Source organism: Geotrypetes seraphini, chromosome 2, assembly GCF_902459505.1.
Source record: "Geotrypetes seraphini chromosome 2, aGeoSer1.1, whole genome shotgun sequence".
Taxonomy (NCBI): Eukaryota; Metazoa; Chordata; class Amphibia; order Gymnophiona; family Dermophiidae; genus Geotrypetes; species Geotrypetes seraphini.
In genome coordinates this window covers 150,694,073-150,713,342 of record NC_047085.1, presented here as the reverse complement: position 1 = coordinate 150,713,342, position 19,270 = coordinate 150,694,073, and the positions used below count along the sequence as shown (strand labels likewise).

The following is a 19,270-nucleotide window of genomic DNA, read 5'->3' as shown; positions in this document are numbered from 1 at the left end:
AAGTGTGATTAACAGGAGATGGGCGCTTATCTTTTTAGATGCCATTTACAGAATTTCCCCCTTTGGGTCTATTCCAAGGGCACTGAGATTATTTAGCAGTTGCCTATTCAGAACTATGTCAAAAATCAAAATATAATATCTGTTTTAAATGGTGTTTGACACTCTCTTCCTCCCCCTCCCACCCTCTTCCTTTCTACGGTTAAAAGAATGTCTTGTACTGTACTGTTTACCCACAGGAAAAATAGGTGGAGAGGCAATAACATATATAGATTTTCATTTTCAGATCTAGGCACATTGGGGTAATATATTCAACCCATGTTGGTCAGCATTTTTTTTAAACACTGACAGCTGTGGGCGGAATCAGCCCCTGGAGGTCATGTGTCTGTTTTTGACTCTTGTTTATGGGTCCACAATAACTTGCGGCTTCAGCCTGAAAATATCACAAAGTTTGTATTGCTCAAAGTATTTTATGATGGAATTTGCAGCTCTACACCACATAATGTCAGCCTGTATATAACTCTGAAAGATAGATTTCAGAATGGTGGTAGTAACCCAGAACTTAAATTTCTTCACATCATTACAGAAGTCAAAAGGAGAAGTAGCAAATATTATAGGTGACTCTCAGAAAGAGACCAAATCATGACATTGTTCAGCACAAACAGTGAGCACAATTACCTTGGTTAAGGGCATGTATTACAGTAATCGCGACCTTAGAATTACAATGTTCTAACTGTACCGCAGTTAGAACCTTGTAATCCCATGCATAGACTAATTTCTGCACATAGAACCATGTAATTTCTTATGAAATGAAGGAACAGTTAAGTCGCAATAAATCCTCATGAGTGTTGTAACATCTACAGGTCAGTCATCGGAAGTCATCGGAGTTAAAAATACTGAAAATTTTCACTTAGAACCCTGTAATTCTAAGGTTGCGGAATGTTTAGCACTGGAGTGCACAATCTCGGTCTTTGAGAGCCTCAGTCTAGTCGGGTTTTCAGGATTCTCCAATGAATATGCATATTTAATGTGGAAATCCTGAAGACTGAAATTGGCGAGGGCCAAGGTTAGTCACTCCTGGTTTGGATCTTCTACTGAATCCCCTGCTATAAATGTCACTGCATGCCTTTGCACTTACTCACATTAAGGGCTCCTTTTACGAAGGTGCGCTAACGGTTTTAGTGCATGCAGAAGATTATCGCATGCTAGCCGAAAATCTACCCCCTGCTTAAAAGGAGGCAGTGGCGGCTAGCGTGCACGGCAATTTAGCACGCGCTATTCTTCACATTAAGGCCCTAACGCGCCTTCATAAAAGGAGCCCTAAATGTCATCCACTGTTTGAATATCCAGTCTCCCAGCTGTAACAACTCTGAATAACTTTCTCATCAGCAAATTCATTTACCTCACTAGTCATTCTACATCATAAATGTGTTGCTTTCAAGCAGGGGGCTGACATCTTTTCACCAGCCCGCTCAGGAAAGGAGTGCGATGACCGCTCCGCCTCTCCCACGACCTAACAGGAAGAAAAATATTTAATCTCCTCTCCCTGCTGGTAACGGGGAGGAGGTCGAGCTGGCTCGACCGACCTGCATGCCGGTCAGATGTAGTCCCTCCGTGGCGGCGTGGGCTGGCTCCCGCCTTCATCTGCCCTCAGCACGCCGTTGTTGCAGCTTGAATTCAACGGAGCTGTTCCTATGCTGGTTCAGGAGGGGGGCGAAGCAGTGCTCCCACACTCCTCTCTGCTAGTGGCTGGACAGGAACACAAGGAGCCGAAAGCCAGAACTCTCCCATCCACCACGAAAAGAAACAGGACCTAATTCTTCAACTCTTAACCGCCACCATAGAACCATTCAGGCATCAGGCATCGGCTCCCTCAGCTGCCAGATCGTAGCAACTGTCAAACTGGAAATCGGTAGGTGAGCTCAAAAGAAGCAAACACCAACGAGACTGGAAGTCCCAAATGAAAACAACAGAGACAGAACAAAAAACCAACAAAAAAGAAATTTAAAAGAAAAATCAACAAAGGCAAAATAAAACAAAAATAAAAGCAGGACAAAGGAGACAGCACAGAAGATGACCTAACTGGCCGCTATCTTGTTGGAATATTAATTTCTATCTCTATCTCTACCTCTGTCTTTATAATTTTATCTTTACTTTTCATAAATTGTTTCTTCAGGTACTTTAGTTAGATTGTAAGCCTTTGGGACAGTTAGGGAATTTCCAAGTACCTATCTTATTTATTTTTATTTATTGTATCTTTTAATGCATCATTTTTGTAAACCGCTTAGAAACCTCACTGTTATTAGCGGTATATAAGAATTAAATTAAATTAACTAAAGCAGCTGTTCCAGCACAGACCCCTGGGAAACCCCACTATCTCCAATGAGAATACCGACTATTTAACCCTACTCTCTGTTTTCTATTTATTAACCAGTTCTTAATCCATAGAAGATCATTACCTCATATTCCACAATTTTCTAATTTCCTTAGGAGTCATTCATGAGGTACTTTGTCAAATGCCTTTTGAAAATCCAGATATACAATGTCAACCAACTCACCTTTATTCACATGTTTATTTATGCCTTCAAAGAAATGTAGCAGATTGGTGAGAACATAAGAATTGCCGCTGCTGGGTCAGACCAGTGGTCCATCGTGCCCAGCAGTCCGCTCACGCAGCGGCCCTTAGGTCAAAGACCAGTGTCCTATTTGAGTATAGCCTTACCTGCGTACGTTCTGGTTCACAGGAACTTATCTAACCCTTTCTTGGATCCCTGGAGGGTGCTTTCCCCTATAACAGCCTCTGGAAGAGCGTTCCAGATTTCTACCACTCTCTTGGTGAAGAAAGACTTCCTTACGTTTGTATGGAATCTATCACAGTTTCATAAAACTATATAGCATCTTCACTAAATAGTGCTCTGACCCACAACCCATCAATGTTCAAGAGAAGTGAACCAAACATAGGCTGCCATCAGACCATCACAGCAACAGCAATGTCTGCACCACCATAATCAAACCAACATTCATAAACGGAACACCAACAAAATCCACTTCTCTGCTGGCATTTGGCATTTAAAAAAAAAAAAAAATTATTTTTGGATATATTGGTAATGAAACAAGGTAACTACTATTCTATTCAATAAGGCGTCTGATAGAAATTCATTATTACAATATCAAAGTTTCCTCCCGAAACCCCTCTGCCAGGGAATTCCGGTGGGACAATTTCTCCATCTTAGGTGGATTTGTTCTGAAGACCAGGAATTTCAGGTGCAAGTATCATACAAAGGGGATATCCCCATAATGTTATTAAATCCATGTTGGCTTTTCCCCATTAACACATAACTATGTATATACTTGGTAATTTTGTTCTTTATAGTAGTCTCTACCATCTTGTCTGGCACCAATCTATAATTTCCTGGATCACTTCTGGAACCCTTTTGAAAATATGGTGTTACAGTGGCCCCCTCCAATCTTCTGGTACCATGCTTGATGTCAGGTTGATATTAGGGGAAGCGGAGAGGAAGCTTGCATTTAAACCTATAATTCTCTCAGTGGCAGCACAAGAAGGAGCAGAACAGCACACTTTGACCATTGCGAAGAGGAAACTGAGTCCAGCTTTTGGCATCCTGCAGCCTTTCTGCCCTGCCTTGAATTGACCCCAACAAGAGTGATCCCTGGTCCCTCCTGCCCAGGTGGCTCCATTTTCAAAAATGGTACCCCCAGACCCTACAGTGGTAGGGTACAGCTTGGGACAAAATTATGCACACTACAGCAAAAAACACACTTGAAAAAAACACTATTAACCTGTGTTCGAAAGTTCTAACCAATAGATAAAATGAAAGAAGGCTGAAATCTGCCTTGCTCCAGTTTGATCTTAGGCTATTAAACATTTCTAGTTATCTACTTATCTGGTATAAATGCAAGCTAACTTCATAGGGGTAATTCTTTAACTGAAAGAAGTTATCCTGCCGTTGTATCGGGCAATGGTGCATCCGCATCTGGAGTACTGCGTCCAATATTGGTCGCCGTACCTTAAGAAGGATATGGTGTTAGTCGAGAGGGTTCAGAGGAGAGAGACACGTCTGATAAAAGGTATGGAAAACCTTTCATACGCTGAGAGATTAGAGAAACTGGGACTCTTTTCCCTGGAGAAGAGGAGACTTAGAGGGGATGTGATAGAGACTTGCAAGATCATGAAAGGCACAGAGAGAGTAGAGAGGGACAGATTCTTCAAACTTTCAAAAAATAAAAGAACAAGAGGGCATTCGGAAAAATTGAAAGGGGACAGATTCAAAACGAATGCTAGGAGATTCTTCTTTACCCAACGTGTAGTGGACACCTGGAATGCGCTTCCAGAGGGCGTAATAGGGCAGAGTATGGTACTGGGGTTCAAGAAAGGATTGGACAATTTCCTGCTGGAAAAGGGGATAGAGGGGTATAGATAGAGGATTACTGCACAGGTCCTGGACCTGTTGGGCTGCCGCATGAGCGGACTGCTGGGCATGATGGACCTCAGGTCTGACTCAGCGGAGGCATTGCTTATGTTCTTATGAACGCCACAATTTAGGCCCCTCGATGCCATTTTAGAATTCTATCATAAGTTGGCATTAGTGTGCCTACATTTTGGTGCATCCGCTTATGTCATAAAGGGCACGCCTAAGTGCAGCAAGCTATGCATAGAACTTTGAGCATTCCATTAGTTATGTACATAAGTTGCAGATATGCCAATCTCCTTCCCATGCTCCATCCATGTGTATACCCCATTGCAGTTAAATGGTCCATTCTAGAATAGCACACAGTGCACTTAACATACATAAATTGCAATTTTCCTGGCACTTATAATACAAGATACAAGTAGCATTGCCCCAATAGTGATTAAATTGTGAATGATTATTGACAGTTCAAGTTTAAATATGTATCTTTGACTTGTGCCAGATTAGTGATTTGCCACGCTCGGACTAGTCAAGAATTCCATATGCCAGATTATCAGAATTAGAAGGGCAGGTAAACTTGTTGAGGTCTATTATCCAGTGATGTTTGTATAACTGAAGGTTATTTCTCATTTAATACCATATAGGTTGCAAACCATTTGTGTGACTGGCCAAAGAAAACAATGCAATTGTTAGCAATTCCTGGTAAACTCTGTAACAGAATACAGGCACAATTTCATTCACTACCCCCCCCCCCCCCCAATTCTATACAGCACCTGTATCGTTGTGCCTAGTTGATGTAGGCACCTAACTTACTCCACCCCCACCCCCCATTTTACAAAACCATAGTGCGTTTTTTTAGTGCCAGCCGTGGCAGTAGCAGCTCCAATTCCTATGAACATCGGAGTTGTTACCACCACGGCTGGCGCTATAAAACCCACTATGGTTTTGTGAAAGGGAGGGGGGGTTAATTGGCTAGTAAGCTTAATCGTCATTGATAATTGGCATTTCACACCTCATAATTGACATTAATTGGACTTAATTGAACGTTAGGCGCCTAACTCAAAAAACACGATTCTATAAGAAGTAGCTGCCTAGTCCAAAGCGCCAGCCTAAAAGTGGACATGGTTAGGGGCGGATCATGGGTGTGTTTTTGAGTTAGGCGTCATTGTGCGCCTAACTAAGGTGCACACATTTAGGCTAAGAAAATTCTGGCATAAATATGGTGTGACTAAAGTTAGGATGCCTAGTGATACCTAATGCTGCTTGGGCATTGCTAAGCATGATTCTATACTGTGCCCCTTTTATAGAATTGCGCTTAATGCCATACTAGGCAGAGCCAATCTTTTAGGTGACCTATATAGAATAATGTGCAGGTTTCAGTTCATTAGAGTTGATATCATTATGCTAGCATTGGCTATATGTCCTTCTAGAAACATTTAAAATCTAAAGCAGTGTCTTGCATACTTTTCAAGCTGTGGCACACTAAACTGGTGGCTGCAGCTTGAAGGCACCTGGAAGTGCGTGGATGTTAATACGATGTCACACCCATGTGTGATGTCATCACATCGACATTCGTGCATGCGCGGAGACCCTCCAGAGAGGGCCCTGAGCTGCCAGTGGAGGGGGGGGGGGGGCAGGGTACTGAAAAAGAAGAGGAGCATAGAGGAAGAGAGACGCCAGGGAGGAAGAGAGGTGCTGACGGTGGCTGACTGCCTACAGCAGAGGTGTCAAACTCAATCAAATAAGGGGACGAAATCTAAAACACAGGCTAAGTCATGGGCCAGATTTTTTATTAAGATACTTAGTCTTAGTAGAAGTATAGATCCTTCCTCACCCTTAGACACCTGTGGCACGGTCAGGCACTTGTGTGGAGTGCCCTGCTCCAACCAAGCTTTTACACTGGGACTGGGTCCTTCTGCCTGCAAATGGGTACTGAGGCAGCGTGGTGAGGAGCTTGGAGCGCCACCAGGACTGGGGCTGCACAGTCAGGCACTTAGATGCGTCACAGTCACCGCGGGCCACATAAAATAGCCAGGCGGGCAGATTCGGACCCCAGGCCTTGTGTTTGACGTGTGGCCTACAGGATGTGCCTCTCGCCATGAGAGGCACGTCCTGTAGGCAGTCAGCTGGTGCTGGCGCCTTTCCTCCTCCCCAGCATCTCGCAGCACACCTGAAATCTCATGTGGCATACAGTTTGCAATATACTGATCTAAAGTGACAGAAAGTACAAGAGAGAGGGAGGGCTAAGAGCTATCAGTTCCGGTGTAAATACAGGAAATTATGAAAGTTATCAAAATCCAGAGAAATGTGACTCTCTCAAAAAAATGATAGAAAACCAGTATTTATATATACACACACACATACACAAAAAGTACACGAGAAAAATTACAGATTTTCCATTTTAATAGAAAAATGTCTCCTATAATGAAACTAGTTTTATATACAGTGGAATAAACATAGCAGTTCATTTTTGGGTTTGTAGTTCCTCTTCCTAACCTTGGCTACCCCTGAGGTGAGTGATGGGTAAAAAACATAAGTAGTGTCATACAAATGCATTTCAGTGTGCAGGTGGACATCCTTAAGCCAGAAGTGCTGGTATTGGTGCTCCACACTTGGCACCCCTGCTTGTCTGACTCCTAAAATCCATTGCACGTGTCATCTTCATTATAGGGAGTCCTTTAAGCTGGGTCTAAGTCGGTAGTGTTTTTGTAGAAAACTTATGCTTCCGTTTCCTCTTTATATAAAATTGTTTTATATAAAATTGTGTTCCTTTTCAACATGGAGTAATAAAAAAAAATACATCCTTCAAAAACAAGGATGAAAATCCCATTTTCTGCTCATCACTCTCCTGCTGTTCGTAATACTTTTGTCTTTCAGGTTTATAACCACATCTGTTGAGCCACTGTGTCCAGTAACTTCTGCTCTGTAGTCTAACAACCACATAATATTCCTGTCAGGCTTCTGAATTTGAGGCCACAATCACACCCTTCATGTACTATCTGCTACATGGAGAGGATGGAAGCCGGTGGAGGGCTCTGAGGTACATACTCAAGCACCAATTAAATGAAAAGAGGTTATACAAAGTAACGGAGTAGTCCATGAACCTTTTCTAACTTGCTTTTGGCTTTATAATCCATTCTGCGTGGGGGTTTACATGATATACATCCAACATGTAGGTATCAGGATCCAAACAGTGTTCTCCTGAAACACAAAGGCAAATTATTACTTCTCTTTATATGGAAAAGAAACAGACAGCTATTCAAACACCATAGGCAGTATATGTTGTAAAAACAAAAGACTAGAAGTCCACTGTACACAGAGCCAGTGTTGGATGGGGGTGGGGGAGGGGTGCAAACAGCTCTAAGGGTCCCCTCGGTCCAGGCATCTCTTCTCCTTCTCCCCACCATGGCCCATCTCCCTCCCTTCCCGGTCTTCTTTAAAAATCAATTTCCCTTTTCAGAGGGCCCCCGGCAAAGCAGCCATTCTCTCAAGTTGCTGGCAGGGCACCAAATGTTCTCACCAAATATAAATACCTAAACATGGGGATCCCAAAGATGTGGCAGCTGAAGATTTCTTTCAGTCAGGGGGGCCAGAACTCTTCAAGCTGTGCAGCTGGTGGCAGCTCAGGGACACTATCTCTAGCTGCAGAGCTTGGAGATTTCTTGCTGCCAGATTGGAGGAGGTGGCCTTCAGCTGGCAGGGCTCTGGGATCTCCACCAGCCACAGCAAGGGAGATGCTAATTTTTGGAGGACCTGGGCCCAGGACCTCAGTGTGTTGAGTACAAAAAGAAGTGCATATCTTTTTTTTTTTATATTTCTCCTGTGTTGTAGTACTTGCTGAGTTTAATTTCTTGGAGTTTCCAGTTTAATTTATATTTATATTTGTGGTCACTTGTGCTGCATTTGTCAAAGGTCTGCTTATGTTTTGTGTGTGAAAAAGTAATTTAAAGTTATGTGTGGTACTAATGGCAGGTGAGGAAATTGGGGGGAGGGGGAAGAAAGGAGAGGGGGGTCAGGGATAGGATTAACAGACATCCAGGAAAACCCAGACATGTCCTCTTTTTTAGGGGATTATCCGGGGTCCAGGACAGACTTTCCAAAACCAGGCCTTCCAGAAGTGGCCGGAGCTTGTCAGGGAAGAAAGGAGGAGGTCTGTGAGTGTGGGGCTGGGGCAGAGCGGGGTGGAGCCAAAGGCAGAACTGGGTGGGGTTGCGGTGACGCTGGATGGGGCTGGAGGCAGAACAGGGCAGGGCCATGTGTCCAGATTTTTACAGCACAAAAAATGGGAACCCCTAGACAAGGTGCAGTGCATTCTTGTGACACGTGTGTACAGTACGTACTTGAGAGATCTCACAGCGTCCAAAAAAGAACACAAACAACGTGACGCGTGTGTACAGTGCATACTTGTGAGACCTCACAGCGCCAAGAGCAGAAACAACATAACAGTATATTAATATAAACCAGAAGTTTTAGACTGACTGAAATTTCAACTCATAATTTTGATTACCGGCACATAAGACACACCCCATATTTTAAGCGTATTTTGAGGGAAAAAAGTGTGTCGTATACGCCGGCAAATATGGTAATTGCTTTTTTAAAATCAATACCACATCCAAGAATATTTATGGTAAAAGCCTTATTGTATGTGAAGAGGTAAAATATCCATCTTATACACAACCCCAATAACTTCTTCTTGATATTTATTTCAAGAAGGTTTGATCAACTCATGCAAACCACATCCTCTGCCATGTCAGAGGATCCTCTGCCACATCCTCTGCCACATCCTCTGCCATGTTGTGCTAATTACTCTCCAAAAGTAATGTCACTGTCATTGTAATTTCCCAAAATAACATATGGGCATCTTTATTTATAAAACTCTTTTTGGATAAGTTTAATACAGAAATTCAGATTAGATTAATTGCAGTTACTGTGATAGTGAATACAAATAGTTACTGTAACTATTTTATTGATTACTGAAAGAAAGTAATAAACTACAGTAACTAATCACTATTAACTCAATATCGCATACTATTTTGAGGATTATCCTGAAAATTAGATAGTATAGGATGGGGAGAATGGTACTCCAGAACTGACTTGAGAAAATACTTTTTAACCAGGAAGTGGGGTTGGGTGCTGGGATTGGAAGGGTGTGATACTGGAGGGAACAACGAGTAGGTAATGCTGAGGGAGTGGGATTGGAAGCGACCTTGTGTAGGGGGGCTGAAATTTGAATGGGTTGATGCCATGATTTATACTGCGATGACATCCAACTATATCTTCCTTTAGGGAAGAGACATGACTCCCATTTTGTTAAATTTCTCAACTGTCTAACAGAAATCAAAACCTGGATATCTATAAGTAAACTGCAACTAAATGCTTCAAAAACAGAACTGCTTTGGATCCACAAAGTATACTGCACCTACACCCATCACTCTCTTATTTGGGAAACCTGTATCCTAACCGCAAAAGACCTAGCATGCAGCCTGGGAATACTTCTCGACGAAAACTTTTCACTCACTTGTCAGGTAGTCTCTTCCTCATTCTACTCTGGAAAATAAGAAGCTACTTCTCTGAAAATGACTTCACCCAACTTCTCTATGCCTTTCTCCTGTCTTGCATGGACTAATGTAATACACTATTCAATGGATTAGCATAAAAAAATCTCCAGCACCTACAACATATGGAAAACACGGCAATTAGACTCCTAAAAAACCTCCATGCCAGTTACCAAATATTGTATCTTCAAGGGCCTAGTAATAACATACAAGTCCCTACACAACATGGCACCCAGATACATATCAACCAAACTTCCTCTATATGCTCCCAAAAAGAAACATGTCTGCAAATACCTCCTGGTCATGTCCTCCAACTCCAAAGCACCAGAAACTGTTCCTACTCCCATTTCCTACCAACCTTTTGGAATCAATTGCCTCCTCACATCAGATCCCTCAAAGGGCTTCTGAACTTCAGGAAAGCAATAAAAACGTACCTCTTCCCACCATATGTATTCTAATGTACGCTGAACTAGATCCACTCTGTTTGTTAACTGAAAATGGAAATAACCATACGTCCATGGATGGGTTTCAGGGGATCTGTGAGTGTCAAATAAAATTTATATTCACTATATAGCCCGGGACTGTTGTAGTATTAGTAGCAGAAAACATAGTAGTAGTAGATCTGTTTTAATTTTCACAAAAGGATTATATTTCATAATTATAATGAGTGGCCATTACTTTTTGCAAAATAAAAGGAGTGTTTTTTTTTTTTGGGGGGGGGTTACTTTACAGTTTAATAATATTTTGTGGAAGTCATATATGTATGAGACAATCAAATCTCAATAAAGTGCATTATATTCATTGCATGCAAAGGGATCCGTGAGTCATAAAAGGTTAAGAATCACTGTTGTGAGTGATCCCACATGCCTGTACCACACTATCTTGAATTTAGATACAGTCTTTGTTTCCACCACTTCCACCAGGAGGCTATTCCACGCATCTACCACCCTTTCTGTTAAGAAGTATTTTCTTATATTACTCTTGAGCCTATCACCTCTTAACCTCATGCTATGCCCTCTCCTGTCATAGTTATCCTTCATTTGAAAAAGTCTTGCCTCCTGTATATTAATGCCATGGGGATATTTAAATGTCTCTATCAGATCCTTTCTCTCCCATCTTTCTTCCAACACTACAAAGCAGGGTGCAATTAACCAGGGGCTTTCTTTTACGAAGCCGCGTATAATAGTGCACGCTAATATGCCAACCGTGCTAGCCGCTACCGCCTCCTCTTGAGCAGGCGGTAGTTTTTCGGCTAGCGCGGGGGTTAGCGCACGCTACAAAGTTGCGTGCGATAAAGCTGCTAACGCGGCTTCGTAAAAGGAGCCCCAAATTACCAATCTCAATAAGTATTTAATACATATAATATAACTAGACAGGTTTTTTTAATTTAAATATACTGCATTTTAATTAAATAACACAAATCTTAACACTATGGACTCCTTTTACTAAGCCACTCTAGCGGGGTTAACGCGCGTGACGTTTCATCATGCGCTAACCCCGGTGCTGGCCAAAAACTACCACCTGCTCAAGAGGAGGCGGTAGCGGCTAGCGTGTCCCGCGGTTTAGCGTGTACTATTACGTGTGTTAAACCGCTAGCGCGGCTTAGTAAAAGGAGCCGTATATTATACAACAAACATAAATTAATTCATATTGCACTTCCAATTACTAAAATCTGTATTATCCCACAATACAGTGGAAGAAAACCTGAAGCTTGTACTCAGTCCATTCACAAGCCTTTTCTGATGAAAATAAAGCTGTTCCACATCATAGTCTGTGTGTATTATTTCATTTCTCCAGGATTCTCCAGTGTTCCAACAAGCATATATTGATTCTTAGACAAAGCTGTTATAATGCCTTCTCGCTCCATTTCAGACTGTGTCCAGCCAGCCCGACGTAGAACCACGTTTCGCTATTACAGCGTCTTCAGGAGCTGAAACTGTGGCAGGTTTTCAACTTCTTTACTGCTTCATTTCATTATAGATTAGCAACTGCACGGGTATACAAGCTCACTCTCCCCTCACACACTCAGATACTGATTAAGAAGTAAACTGGTAAAACATTCTACTATTTCTTGTTATCAACAGAATTTTCAAATGGAATTTTAATATGAAGCACTGGTTATTTACATATTTTTTTTCTGCTTGGTGGATATTGATAGTTTTCTGTTTATGACTGCATTTAATAATTTGATTACTGCAACGTCACAGTATTTTCCCAAGGTTAGTGAGAGGCAGTTAAAAGTTGTGATTACTGAAGAGGGCTGATGGTGCAATTCATACTGCAAGACTAATCCCAGGATGGGGATGCAAAAACACAAGGTGGCTCATGGTACCCCGACCTCTTGAACTGACTCTGGATGCAAACTACACATGGGAGGGGAAGGGAAGCAATGCGTTCGCAGCAGGAGGGGGCGGGTAAGGAGTGTGTGGAGGTGGGGGGTGGAGAGGAGGGCAGGGAGGGCTGCCACCTCCCCAGGTGCCTCTCGCTCTCACTATGCCACTGTGTCCAATAGCCAATTTATCATTAAAACCAACAATGAATGTGTTATAAAATACATATATTTGATCCTGATTAGAGAATGACACAGGGAAAAAATCTGTCCCCGTCACTGCACCGTCCCCGGTCCACCATCCTCTGCACCGCCCCATCACCGCCGTTCCCTTCACCGCCCCATCACCGTCACCGCCATCCCTTTCACCGCCCCGTCACCGCCACTGCCATCCCATTCACCGCCCCGTCACCGTCCCCGTCTAGCACCCATTTTCTTCCCTCTGCTCCCCCATAGTCTGGCATCTGTCTTCTTCCCTTCCAGCGTCTTCTCCCCACTCTGCCTTCCACATTTCCTTTCAGGGTCTGTTCCTCTCTACCCTCTTTCAATGTCTGTTCTATTCCTTTCCACCACCACCCTTCCCTCCCTCCTTGACCATCTGTTCCTTTCTACCACCCTTCTTTCATATCTTCTATCAGTCCCCCCACCATCACTAGCAGTCTCTCTTCTCCCTTACCATGAGCAAATAGAACTTCTGAAAATTGTATTGCTGAGGCATTATTTCTAGTACGCCTTTTTTTCCAGATGGATAATGACATCAATTTTATAATTCTTACTGTCTGCTCTGATTTCATTCACAATTTGGTTTGTGTTTTGTACTTGAGGAGCCCATGAGGCATTTAACCTTTTCCTGTCTCTTCTGTGATTTCAAGTTGATTCCTTCAATAATGGAGTCTCAAGGCAGTAGCAGTTTTCTATTTTGGGCTCTTTTGACATTGTTTAAGGGATTTCTTGTACATTTGGTGCTGGTCTTCTTTGATGAGGTAACTTCAGAATCTATTTCCAAGGAAGAGAAACTTTTTCCCTTTCACCCCCTCCTTCCTTGTGTGAGCCGGAACACGCGGTCCCCGCAAGCAAGTAATTTTATATCATTTTCATTCTATTCATTCATAGAAATTAAAGTCTAGATAATGCCAGTCACATAACAAAACATGATTTTACAAAAATAATTCCCTGCACAGTCAAGCCTGCAAGGATTACTAGATGTCTTTCAGCAGCTCCCCTCCCTCCCTCCCCCTTACCTTTGTGGCCAAGTCAAAATGATCTACCAACAATAAAATTTTAAAAACACAAAGCACGCTGTACGCAGAGAAAATGTTAATTATCATTTATATTCTGCGGGTTTTCAAATAGGTCAAGGCAGATGACTTTATGCAATGTCACCTCAGTAACAACTATACAAAAATAGACAAATATTCCTCCTCCCTTTTTACTAAACTGCGATAGCGGTTTTTAGCGCAGGGAGCTGCACTGAATGCCCCACGCTGCTCTCGACGCTCATAGGCTCCCTGCGCTAAAAACCGCTATTGCGTTTTAGTAAAAGGGGGCCATAGTGCAAAATATAGACAGCAGATATAAATTCTCAAAATGGACACATTTTGATCACTAAGTTGAAAATAAAATAATTTTTCCTACCTTTTTGTCTGGTGATTTCATGAGTCTCTGGTCCTTCTTCTTTCTTCTCCTGCCCCCCCCCTTTCTTTCTCTCTCCCCCTGGCTCCCCTCTTTATTTCTGCCTTTCTTTCTCTCTCCCCCTGGCCCCCCTCTTTATTTCTGCCTTTCTTTCTCTCTCCCCCTGGCCTCCCTCTTTATTTCTCTCTCTCCCTGGCCCTCCTCTTTCTTTCTGCCTTTCTTTCTCTCTCCCTCTGGCCCCCCTCTTTATTTCTGCCTTTCTTTCTCTCTTCCCCCTGACCCCTCTTTATTTCTGCCTTTCTTTCTCTCTCCCCCTGGCCCCCCCTCTATTTTTTCCTTTCTTTCTCTCTCCCCCTAGCCCCCACAAAGCCATCGTGCCAATTTCTCCACTTACACGATTCTTTCCCTACCCTCACCCCCAAGCCAGCAGCTGATTTCTACCTGCTCCTTCCCCGATGTCCTGAACTTCATCGGGCAGCAGCAGCATTCACAATTCAGGCCTTCTTCTCTGTCGGGTCCTGTTTTCATGAAAACAGGAAGTAGGCAGGACCGGCAGAGAACAAGGCCTGAAGCCGGCAACCGCAGCGAATTATAAACGCTGCTGCTGCCCGAAGAAGGTAATGGAGCACGAAGCAGACCGCTTCTCCCCCCTCCCAGCAGAACCCCCGCTGACCCTCCTATCTCCCCCCCTCCGTGAACCTTTCCGACCCTCCCAGCGAGAGCAGCAAACCTCCTTCGCGGCTTTCTCCTCCCTCTGCCGCGTCACTGATGATGTCATCAGTGATGCGGCAGAGGGAGGAGAAAGCCAACGCTACTGGAGGCTGGTTAAACGATCGAGCTGGCGTGCGGGTGGGCGGGTGGGGGCTGCGGGAACCGCATGATCCTTTATGCCTCACTGCGGTGACAAGACCATTCACCGCTCCACGGGGCGGTGATGGCCTTGCCCCCATCCCCGCAGAGGCTGCTAATTTTCATTCCCCGTTTTTGGCGGGTTACCCGTGGCTAAACGCAGTAGTCGCGGGTAAACAGCCACCGTGTCATTCTCTAATCCTGATCTTTCTTTTCTATTTGTGGATCAGACTGTAGAAGTCCACCCTGCACTGGTCTTACATCTGAATTACTTGAGTTGCCATTCAAGTCCACTCTAGCTTCTCCTGATCTGTCTTGCCGTAAACACGATACAGTGTTCCCCCGCGAATTCACAATTCGCGTACTCGCTCATTCGTGGTCTGCTCCGACCGCCTCTTCCTGTAGTAAAGTCGGGCTACACCAATCAGGAGCTGCGTGTTAAAAGCAGCTCCTGATTGGTGTAGCCCGACTTTACTACAGGAAGAGGCAGTCGGAGCAGACTGCGAGTGATTTTCTTTACCCGCCGGTGCTCTAGCTGCCCTCTCCTGCCTCCCTTGCCTTTTGACAGGTGACATTTGTGGTTTTTTAAATTCACGGGGGTTTCTGGAATGGAACCCCACAAATTTCGGGGGGGTACTGTATAGACCATAGAAGTCTGGTCAGCACTGCTCAGTTCCTTTAAATCATCATCTAAGCTCAAATCAACATCTCAACATCCAGGTCATTTTAGTTTTGTTTACATACCATCCTTTTTCTAATTAGGGATACTCTGTGTTTATTCTACACCTTCTTGAATTCCATCACTACTTACCTATATTTCCTCCTATTTCATATAGACCTTGACTTTGGATTTTGAGGCTGTCTGATGATCCAATGCTGTAAAGGAGAAATTTGATGTAATGTCAGTATGTGCTCAGAGTGTCAGCATAAGTGCATTCAGTTAATCAAATAGAAAATTTAGCAGCCTGACCCCCGGCAGTAAGGGAATCCCTCCTCCCCTTCATTATACCCAGAAATGATCTGGCAATAATAATAATAATTTTATTTTTTATATACCGCCTAACCAATAGTTCTGGGTGGTTCATATCAAGAGAACTGTTACGATACAGTGAAAATACGCACCCCTCCTCCCTCTCTGCTCCCTGCCTCTTCCCATTCCTCCTCTCCATGTGCACGCCCCCTTCCCTTCTCCCATACCTCTAGTAAATGTTGCTGTGGTGGTCAACAACGTGTTCTTCACGACCGCGTCGGCTCTCCCGCTGACATCACGTCTGGGTGACGCACATAAGAAGTGACGCCATAGGAAGAGCCGACGGTGTCATGAGGAGCATGTTGTTGACCACCATGGCAATAACTTCAACTAGAGATATGGGGGAAGGGAAGGGGGGCACGCCTGGCAGGCGGGATTGGGGAAGGGGTGGGGGGCAGAGATGAGTGCAGAGGAGGGGGCCACCTTTCCCCCGGGTATCTCTCACCCTTGCTTTGCCACTGGGTGCAATCTTTGTGTCTGTGTAATTTTTGGCCTCTCTAGGATTTCTAAGGAATACCAATTAATACCAAACCAAATTACAATGGTAGATGATTGTTGTTGTTTTTTCAGTAATATAGATACTTTGAGAACTCAATAAAGAACAAACATATCCTTTTATATAAGCTTCATAAATGAGACAGCCTTCAACTCATAACTCTGTTCCCCTCTTCTCACCACCCTAGCCAGCAATTTAATCTTCCCCTCTAACTGTAATCCCTACCCTGGCATCTTGTTTGTTTGTCTGTCTTGATTGTTTAGATTGTAAGCTCACTTGAACAGGGACTGTCTCCTTTGTGACTCTGCACAGCACTGCATACATCTGGTATAATTCTAAAAATAATTAGTAATAGTAGTAATTTTTAGTCACTAGTGACTTGAGCAAAATTGAAATTTATAGTCTAAGGGACTCATAATCGAAAGAGAAAAACGTCCAAAAACTGGTCTAAGTCGGCACTTGGACGAACATTGTCAAAATACGTCCAAGTGCCGATAATAAAAACGGGTTTTGGATATATTTCTAAATGACCTAGGCCTTCATAGTGCCGCTGAACGACCATAGTTAAACGGGGCATTTCAGGAAGAGTGTCGAGGGCGGGAGATGGGCGGGACGTGGGCAGGCTTAGACTTAGTCATACTGCATGTATAACCGAAAGTTATACAGCATAGGATCAACAGAACTTGGACATTGTGACTTAGAACTTTTAAAACATGGTCTAAGTCACAAAAACCCACCTAAAGTGACCAGATAAGCACTGCAAACACATAATACAGACCCATATACACTACCCCAGTGATCACTGACCCCCCTAACCCCATAAAAATATTAATCACAACTTGAAAATTGTGCCTCCAGAACATCATCAGCTGGCAGCCTGGCATAGGAAAGCCTAGTCGTGCTGCATAGAGGTGTCTTAAGCCATCTTGGGGATGGGTTAGGGACCCATGGAGAGGAGGACCCATGCCCATAAGCCTTATGGCATATAAGTGGCTCCTGCAGCCATAAGGGCTATTGGGATGGTAGATAAGTGGGTCTAGGGGATTCTGGAGGTGGTTTGGGGGGCTCACCATGACCTATAAGGGAGCTGTAGTGAGGAGAAGACATGGCACCCTTTTTGTGAAGTTCACAGTACCCTGAGGTTGTGAGTTCAATTCCCACTGCTGCTCCTTGTGACTCTGGGCAAGTCACTTAACACATCATTGTCCCAGGTGCAAAGTAGGTACTGGCTTTTACTAAACCACGGTAGAGCTTCTTAGTGCAGATCAGTGAGGTAAATGCTCCGACACTCCTGGGAATTGAATGAGCGTCAGAGCTTTACCTTGCTGGTCTGTGGTTAAAAGCTTTGCTGCGGTTTAGTCAAAAGAGTCCTGAAATATGTAAACCACTTTGATTGTGTAAACCACACAGAAAAGAGGTATATAAGTCCCATCCTCTTTACCTTATACTCAGTAGATAATACAAACCTACACAATCAGCATAAATACAGCATATAAACAAATAGCTAACACATTAGAACAATGAATGATGCCTTGTAAGTTTTCCTTCAGTATTCATGATAGCAAGGATTCCTAGAACTGTGCAGGCAAGCCATCTGGGGAGTAGAAATCAAAGAAGGGGAGCAAAAGGGGGAAACAGAGAAACAAAGAACCACTTTTGTGAGGGATTAAGTAAGAAACATTGGAAAAGAAAAAATGCTTCTCCAACCTGTTTTCACAGTGAAATCGAGCCAGGATGTCTTTGGCTTTTGTCCGACTGTTTAGCTGGATTGCCATGGAAAATTTTGAGTGCAATGGAGCATAAACCCTTATCACTCCCTCGGGTACATCACACTGCTGGCATGAGAAAATATATCAGATTTCAACTCAGTAAATCTAACATAAACAAGTTATTTGCTTTTATGTTGTATGGGCGATAGCTGAACCCAGAGGGCATCTGGCTAATCTTGAGTCAAACTGGCACAGCTCATATTTTAATTAAATAATACTTGGCTATTACAGAATTAACTCCAGTCTAGGTTTACCACATGTCCGGGGAAACCCGGAAATATCCTCTTTTTAGAGGAACTGTCCGGGTGCCCAGACAGAATTCAAAAACCAGGCAGTTTGTTCAGGTTTTGGAAAGCCTGAACTCAGGGCCGTGTCTGGGAGGAGAGCCTCTGAGCATGTGCAGATGTGATGTGATAATGTCATCACATTGCATCTATAGCTCCAAAATAATGATGTAAAATTCTTTAATGTAGCCTTTAAATCTGGAGTATGTATAACAAGTCTCTCTTTAGTAAGATGTCCAAATACAATTAGATGTCCAAATACAATTAGAAATAGATTAGAAACTTGTGGTGTGTAATAAATCAACATTGTATTTGGAATCTTACTAAACGGATCACTTTGCATCTATGCATGCTTGAGGTCCTCCAGATGCAGTCCTGAGCTCAGGGAAGATGCTGAAGGTTTGTGTGGGTGTGTGCTCGGGGGAAGAACAGAGTGGGGCCGGGGTGGAACAGGGCCGAGGGTGAAACAGGGCGTGACTGGGGGGGCGGGATAGAGCAGGACCACGCGTCCTCTTTTTTAACTTTAAAAATCTTGTAACCCTACTCTAGTCTATTCCCTCAGTTCAGAATATTTTTGCTTCACATCTCAGATTTGCACTTCTGATTATGAAAGAATATTTGCATAAATGGAACGAACATGGTGGCTCACTGGTGGCGCTGTGCACTCCCATGTAGAAGGCATGAACTTGATTCTCTGGTGAGGCCCTCTGCTCCTTGGGCTTCTGGACATTGGAAAGGCAGAGGGGGGAGGGAAGAAGTATTCCAATTATTACGCAAGAGCAGCGACTAAAATTTAGGGACCATAATTGCAGGGTCCTAGTAGAAACTTAAGTTTGAAGCCCCCAGTCAATGATTGTGATCGTGATGACCTTGCTGGGTGAGGCTGGATTGATAAGCTA

General features: G+C 43.5%; 1 protein-coding gene across 5 annotated transcripts in view; it reads right to left on the bottom strand.

The window, feature by feature from the left end:
* Positions 1–6,808: 6,808 nt before the first annotated feature.
* ARHGAP28 (Rho GTPase activating protein 28) overlaps positions 6,809–19,270 on the bottom strand; it is a 355,870-nt gene continuing 343,408 nt past the window's right edge. For 4 of the 5 annotated variants that reach the window (XM_033934011.1, XM_033934012.1, XM_033934010.1 and 1 more), the window contains 3 exons: positions 18,026–18,153; positions 15,604–15,668; positions 6,809–7,628 (listed from right to left, as the gene is read on the bottom strand). In XM_033934011.1, coding sequence (XP_033789902.1) covers positions 7,537–7,628; positions 15,604–15,668; positions 18,026–18,153 — 285 coding nt within the window. In that variant the 3' untranslated portion in view covers positions 6,809–7,536. The remainder of the gene's footprint in view (positions 7,629–15,603; positions 15,669–18,025; positions 18,154–19,270) is intronic. The other variant, XM_033934009.1, reaches the window with a different exon arrangement.